Source organism: Castanea sativa, chromosome 6 (genome assembly GCF_040712315.1).
Source record: "Castanea sativa cultivar Marrone di Chiusa Pesio chromosome 6, ASM4071231v1".
NCBI classification, from domain to species: Eukaryota; Viridiplantae; Streptophyta; class Magnoliopsida; order Fagales; family Fagaceae; genus Castanea; species Castanea sativa.
Genome location: NC_134018.1, coordinates 12,388,782 through 12,396,950, shown reverse-complemented (window position 1 = coordinate 12,396,950; position 8,169 = coordinate 12,388,782). Strand labels below are relative to the sequence as shown.

At 35.6% G+C, this 8,169-nt stretch overlaps 1 protein-coding gene across 1 annotated transcript; it reads left to right on the top strand.

Moving 5' to 3' along the window:
• The first annotated feature begins 240 nt into the window (after positions 1–240).
• Positions 241–4,410, top strand: LOC142638363 (thiamine thiazole synthase, chloroplastic). The gene is made up of 3 exons (XM_075812384.1): positions 241–879; positions 2,599–3,087; positions 4,024–4,410. The coding sequence occupies exons 1-3, from the start codon at positions 460–462 to the stop codon at positions 4,174–4,176; spliced, it is 1,062 nt and encodes a 353-aa protein (XP_075668499.1). The 5' UTR covers positions 241–459; the 3' UTR covers positions 4,177–4,410.
• Positions 4,411–8,169: the final 3,759 nt, after the last annotated feature.

Sequence of the window (8,169 nt, the reverse complement as noted above, 5' to 3'; positions counted from 1 at the left end):
GGGATATTAATTTTGACACTAATTTGTAACACAACTCGCCACATAATGAATTCTAATTGGTTAAAATGTGTTAATAAACTATATAAAATACATCAATATCAATCAAAACTTGCCGTATGATAAGTATTAGCATAAAATTATTGGAAAGTTGGTGTACCGGCATTACTCAAAAAAGTTGTATCACTCGCACTGTCAACACAGTCTCTCACTATAATAAGGTCCACTTCATGGGTGCCACTTGTAACAACAATATAGCCATTCTAGACCCTTCATATCCTATCCCCTCCGCACGTGTCAACCATTCACCAGCCTGATATTTTCTCCACCCCACTCCTCCTTAAAACCCCTCTTCACTTCCTCATTATCTTCACAATCTCAGACACACTCTCACACACACACACACACACACACACAAACAGATCCTAAAACCCGGCCTGTCGTTTGTTAATCTCATTGAAAATGGCAACCATGGCTTCCACTCTCACCTCCAAGCCCCAAACCCTCGCTTTCTTTGACTCCTCTTCTTTCCATGGCACCCCTTTGGCCCCACCTTCTTCTCTCCGTGTCCATCAACCCGCCAAATCTTCCGTGGCCCCACATGCAATCTCCATGTCCGCCTCTCCTCCGCCGTACGATCTTAAAGGGTTCACCTTCGAGCCCATCAAGGAGTCCATCGTCTCACGCGAGATGACACGTAGGTACATGACTGACATGATCACCTTCGCCGATACCGATGTGGTCGTGGTGGGTGCTGGCTCAGCTGGTCTCTCATGCGCTTATGAACTGAGCAAGAACCCATCCGTACAAGTGGCTATTATCGAGCAATCTGTGAGCCCTGGTGGCGGTGCATGGCTCGGTGGTCAGCTCTTCTCTGCTATGGTACGTGAATCTCAGCGTATCATATTGCATGTTTTGGTTTAAGAGTGAAAATGATAAACGAATCCCAAGAATTTTTTTTTTCCGGTTCATATTGGGTTATTGGAGGTATATAGATTAAGAAAGATACGATTTTTATTTATTTTTAATTTATTTGTTTATGGGTCTTTTGGGTGGTCCTTTTTGAATAATGGGCATGATGCCATTTTTATTTAAGTTTAAATTGATTTGTTTATGATTTGTTTGTCCGATTGTTTATGTTAAATAATTGATTAGAAGGGGTAGGTGGGCCCATCTCAGTGGGAACTGTCAAGAAAAGAGCTTTGAATAAAGAGATGAGATTTACTAGGGATACTACCCATTTTGTTGAAACCAAAAATTTATGTTTGAAAGACTAGAGAATAGATGGTAAATAATAATCGGTAAAAGGTAGTTGAAATAATCCAATAAACCATACTAAAAAGTGTGGTGGGTACATGAATAATAGTGAAATCATTTTTATTTTTAAGTGGTATTCAAATGGAGTTAAAGGTCTTTTTGGATAGAATTTACGGCTGAAAATTGAGAATACGCTGAAAACTGAGAATACGGTAGTAAAATAATTAATTTTTAAATGTGTGAATAGTATTATGACACTCTTTTTTAATATTTTTATTCCTGAATAAAGTGCTTGTGGATCCCATGAACAGTGTGTAACAGTAACTTTGTCTCCCGTGTACTGTAATCACGTGCATGAACAGTAACTGTTCATAAGTGCTGAAGGTAAAAAAGAGAGAGGAGAAAACAGAAAACATGCAAACACATAGTGTGTTTGCGCTTCCAGTGTGCATCCAGCGTTTAAGGTTTTTTTGGTGGTGGGTCTTGTGTACTGTTCACAAGACCATAAATACTTTTTTTTTTTTTTCTTCAGAAAAACAACTTTAAAACTGGATCTCCCGATACTATTTACACATTTAAAAATTATTTTGTTACAGTGTTTTTAGTTTTCAATTTTCAGCAATAAGTCTATCTAAATAGACCCAAGGGACTATTAATTACTACTTAGCCTCCGTTTGGGAAGTGCGTTTTGCGAATTTTTTAGTGGCTGGTATTTTAAACGTGGATCCGTGCACGGTTCACGGGACCTGTAAATACGAAAAAATGCAAAAATTAGTATCCAAGCAGACCCTTAATTGTGTGTTTGGCTTTTTCTTCATGTTTGGCAAGTGAGTAAATGCTATCGGACACTAAAATTTTCATAATTTTTGTTCACAATTGTTGATCTGGCAAGTTGTGACTGAAGCAACGTTGTCTTTACACTAGCCAATCACTTGCACCACTTTGCCATATCACGGGAAAAATATTCTTGAAATTTTGTGTCCCTAATAAATGGACATGGAGAGAAGAAAGTCAGAAAGATGAGGCAAAATTTTCCTTTCCTTTAACTTCTCTTGAATTTGCTGGTGAAAGGAAAAAGAAAAGAAAGAAAAGGAATGAATAATGATATTTATTGATCTCTTCGTACAATTAGATATTTATTATTTACGACTCTGATAAGAAAACAAGAGTGTCTCTTTCAAATGATTATTTTTATGAAAAAAGAAAAAGAAGTTATTATTCAAATATTTAAGTGAAGCGTGAGGCTGAATATATTACTCAAATAAAATCTGTCCCCCCAATTTATACTGGTTATAATTTATGAAAGATTTTAGCTTTAATTTTTTACTAAAATTTTCTAAATAGGTTGTACGCAAACCAGCTCATCTCTTCCTTGACGAGCTTGAAATTGAGTACGATGAGCAAGACAACTATGTTGTGATCAAACACGCTGCTCTCTTCACCTCAACCATCATGAGCAAGCTCTTGGCTCGCCCCAATGTCAAGCTCTTCAATGCGGTGGCAGCCGAGGACTTGATTGTGAAGGAAGGAAGAGTTGGTGGGGTGGTGACCAACTGGGCCTTGGTGTCCATGAACCACGACACACAGTCATGCATGGACCCCAATGTCATGGAGGCTAAGGTGGTAGTGAGCTCATGTGGGCACGACGGGCCATTTGGGGCCACTGGGGTCAAGAGGCTCAAGAGCATTGGGATGATTGACAGCGTACCTGGAATGAAGGCACTGGACATGAACACAGCTGAGGATGCCATTGTGAGGCTTACTAGGGAAATTGTGCCAGGGATGATTGTTACTGGGATGGAAGTGGCTGAGATTGATGGAGCTCCAAGAATGGTATGTTATTTCTTTTTATATATTCTGTGTCTATAAGCTTATAATATGCTTAAACTTTGTTTCTGTATGCCTAGTTGTAACATTCAAAATTGATACTCATCTTATCCTTGTTGCATATTGGATGCCATGTTCTAAGATATGAAAATAGAAGATGGGTTATAATGCAAATAGATGTAGTCCCAAGTACATAATTGCAGAAGGCCTTTTTTGTTCTTATTCTTTTAGATAATTTGCTACTAATGTAATGGAATGAGAAAGAAATGATGGGGAGGCTTGACCCTTAAAGGCAATTATGGAGATAGTGAAGAGTGAGAGAGAGAGAGAATAAAGGCAATTACATTGGGCCCAACTTAAGATTGACAACCTCAATGATAGAGGGCGTGGACCCAACAGCAACTAGAGAGATATGTGAGTGCCACGGTATGGTTGCCTGAAGTTTTCTTTGTAGCAAGAGCAGGTGGTCCATTCATCATTCTAGGATTATCTCCTCCACTCCCCACCACCTCCTTTTCCTGCTAAGCTTTCCCATTTCCTATAATTGATTTTCAAGCGACCAACAAAACTTTAGGAAGCTGAAGGGCTAGACTAATCAAATTTAGCTAGTAGAGCAAAAACTGAGTCACAGCTCACAATAAGGGTCTCATGTCAATGTGGTCTCTTTTTGGCTTCTCTCTCCAGTGATCGTTTGAAACTTTTGTCATATATGTTACGGGCCTACTGTGTCTTTTTCAGTGATGGAAAAACCAATTAAAATGAAGCAATAATTCCATTGAAATGCCACTAGGGGGAGCAAAAAGATTTGTCTTGTTGAAAGGGAATGCATGGTCCTCAAAGTTTTGTCTTTTGAAATGCCACTAGTTAGGGAGAGCATAAAGATTGCCTGCAATATTGATGAAAGTGGTTTATTTGTTATTGAATTTCTTTTTGGTAATGCAGGGACCCACATTTGGTGCCATGATGATCTCAGGGCAGAAAGCTGCCCATTTGGCCTTGAAGGCACTGGGACTTCCAAACGCTCTGGATGAAGGAGCCATCCACCCGGAATTGATTCTAGCTGCCGCAGATTCTGCCGAAATTGCAGAAGCTTAGAATCAAATTTTAGAGTTTTTAATAATAAAAAAATATATATGTGCCGGAATAAAATATGGTTCATAGGAATGAGTTTGTGGTGTGGTGTGGTGTAGTGAGGATGATGTTTATATGGTGGGCTTTTCTTCTTTTAGTACTTAATGGTGGCTTTGTGCTAGCATTTAGCATTTAGCTTTATTTACTTCTTGTATGCTTCTCTCTTTGGCTAGAGACAAAAGTGTTATTTTCTGGATAGTCCCTGGCCATCTTCTCCTTTTTCCTTTTCAATGATTTGGACCTTCTTCTTCATGTGCTAGATGGTCCATGATTTGTGCTAGAAATCATACAGTCTAGGTTTTGCAGGAACAGTACACGTGATGAGATAATGTTCATTGACTCATTGTGTGTTTAGGTGTATGATACAGTTTGCTTAATGTGTTATAGATGACTCCAAATCAATGGTTGAGAAAAAATCATCCAAAACCGTGATCATCTACAAATTAGAAATTAAAAGCTCAAATTGTCATCAGACTTTGATGTAAAAAGCCTTATAATTTCGTTGAGCCATTATGAGTAAGTACTTTTATGAACTCACCTAGTCATCGGCTACCCGTAGTTTCACTGCTAATCCTAATGATTGGTAGCAATTAGCTTTTGGAGGGGGTTTTTGCTCAGCATCATCCTCTACGGTTTTTTAAAATGGGAGTCAAGGCGAATGGGTGAGAATTATGAGGGGGAAGTCGAGCTGCATTAGGATCAGCTTTACCGCTCGGTGCTGTTTGTTTTGTCGACCCACATTAATTCACAGGCGCATCCAATTGAAGATTGACTCAACCATAACAAATCTAAACAAAATCTCCACGTAAAATAAAGAAAAAAAAGTTATCATGAGATGAATGCTTGTCAACGAAGAAGTGCAAATGGATGGGGAAGGGAGTACCTAAACCATTAGGTTATCAGCATAGCCGCGGTTCTAGAAATATTTTTGAGAAATAATTTCAGTATATCAACGTCATAAAAAAAAATAAAGACTTAAATATCACTAAGAAACTTTTTGAGAAATAATTTGAGTATATCAACGTTATTAAAAAAAAATACACTTAAATATCACTAAGAAAAATACACTTAAATATCACTAAGAAACTTAAATATTAACGTCTCAAAAAAAAAAAACATACAAATATATGAAGTATTACAATTTTTTTCTACTATCAAAGAGAAAAAGAAAAAAAAAAATTGATAAGAAATAAAGTGAGAACTAAGAGTGTTGAGATGAGAATAATAAAGTGAAAGAGTCTAAAATGATATTAGAAAAGAGGAAAAGAGAGAGAGAGAGAGATGATATTTGCTACAATTACGTGTCAAGTTGCTAAGAAGAGCAAAATTGTTGTTGCAACTATAAAGTCATAGAGAGCATCATTGTTGGCACTATTAATGAGAACTCAAGACTACAATATTTCTTTTGGTTTAATATTTTAAGAAACAATGATATTATAGATTATTTTCATATAATGGGTTAAACAAGTTACAAATTTGAATAGGCTTTTTATTGAACAATTTGTTCACTTATTGTTATTTGGTCTAATCTTGTTTTTGTTTGGGTTATTTTTGTTGTTAGTTGGGCTAATTTTTATTGTTATTATTTAAGCCATTTTTTGGGGATTTAAGTGGTTAAGAATTATGTTTGGGAGGCCAAAATTATCTTTGGTGTAATGCTAATATCCATAACATTTTCATAACAAATCTTATTTGACAAATTATTATTGATAGATAGAAAAATAATGTTAGTAATGTTAATCTTGGGTCCAACTCATTGTGATAATGTTGTGGATGCAGCATTACTTTTATTTTTGTTGAACCCAAATTGCTATGATTTTCAAGTTAAGGTGTTCAAAATTTTTATTAGGGTGGTTAGGATATGTTAGTTTAGCATATAAATTTTTTTTTTTTGCAAGCATATATATACATTTTTTTGCAAGTCAGGGTGGTCACCCTTGCATATATGTAGAGCCGAGCAAATGACTTTGCCATCTAAGCATGATAAAAAAGAAAAAAGAAGTGATAGTGGCATTTTTAGTATGAATGATAAATATTCCTTGTCCATATGATCTATCTTGCCTTGTGTTAATTTTTCCTATCTTGAAGAGGTGATTGGACGGGGATAGATTTTGTTTGTCCTAGCTCATTGTTGTAAACACAAAATTCTCAAGTTTGAAAATCAAACAATTCAAAGTGCTTCACAAATATAAATTTGTATTTATATAATGAGTGAGTACAATTCTTCATTTTAATTCTTTTACATAAGAAAGATCCTCTGATTCCATCCTCTCGTAGTCTTAACTCGAACATGATATCTTCTCTACTTTGGTTGGAAGACGGATCGAATAATCTTCACAATGAATTCCTAACTTTGAACTTGTTAGAGATTTGTTGTTTTTCAAGTTCTTTGAATGTTCTTCAAGTTCTTTGAAGATTCTTCAAATGTGAAGGCTTTTGGATGGAAGTTCTTCAAGGCTTTAGAGGCTTGATCAATAGAGCTTCAATGATTTTTTGAAGTTTCTAGAGGTTTTTGAGCTTGATTCTAAAAAAACTTCAAGTTTTGGAAGAAAGATTTGAATGAATTTCTTCGATTTTTTTAGGCAAAAATTCGCATTTGAACGAAAGTTCTTCAAGACTTTAGAGACTTGATCAATAGAGTTTCAATGATTTTTTGAAGTTTTAGGAGGTTTTTGAGCTTGATTCTAATAAAACTTCAAGTTTTGGAAGACAGATTCGAGTGAATTTCTTCAAATGTTTATTAGGCAAAAAATTTCAGAATTTTGACTTCTAAAAAACTTGGAGAAGAATGAGAGCGGGTGTGCCACAATCTATAGTAGATTAGGTTGCACAAGCTAGGACTTAAACCTCTGACTTGTTATGAGGCTTTCAAGAGTTTCCTACCATTGTGCCACAGCTTCTTTTTAATCTTAGAAGTTAGAACTCAAACTTTTTTATTGGGTAGAGAAAAACTCTTTTCAAAATGTCCAGCTGTAACTTAGGACAGGTTTTAGAAAGGTCCACACGTATGCTAGGATGTATGTTTTTACATAGGAGATCTTCCATTCAATAATTGACTTGATTAGAATTTCTAGTCATCAAAGAGATAAAGACTTCTTTGTTGACGACTCCATGTGAACAATAAGGGTATATTCCATTAATATATTTTAAGGTTTGGGCTAATACCAATCAGTTTTAAGACATTTCAAAACTAGAGACCAATTTGGTCCCTAAACCCAACTTGATCCTTAAGATAGTCGAGAAAAATCACTAATGGACCTAATAGCATGTAGAGACTTAATTGGTTTTAAGGATCAAATTGATTAGTTTTGAAATGTATTAGATTTGGTTGGCATTAGCCCAAACCTCAATATGTATGTTAATGAAATTTTCTATAACAATAATAATGGATATTGCATGAGATTTTTTAACAATACTAGTTTCAACTAGAGGACTTTGTTTCCTGGTTAGACTACTTTTAGTTCTAATAAGAATCAAACACAGAACTACAGACTATCTGAAACTCCATCTTTTTAAAGAAGGCCAACTTAAACTCAAACATTGATAGATAAAAGTTACAGAGAGATAAAAATATCAAATATAAGCACTTTTCCAATATATATCTTGATGGAACCTCAAGTGCTCTTGCATTCTTTTACAAGAAATTCAATATGCCTCCAAATCTAGATTGGAGTCCTAAGTAATATAGAAGTCGAATGTCACATGGCAAGTTATTGTGAGAACTATAAAAGCAGGTCTATGCCATGCAAACCCACCATTTTTTTTTTGTGGAAAGCGAGTACTAGCAAGAAAGTCAATACCGTACCGGAGACTGTACCAGTTTGGTCACCAGTACGATATATTTCGGATACCGGTTAATACTGGTGTACCGTTTCGGATTTACCGCTATTATATATATATATATATATATATATATTATACACACACCAAAATCTTTAGAACCATGTTTATAAGCAT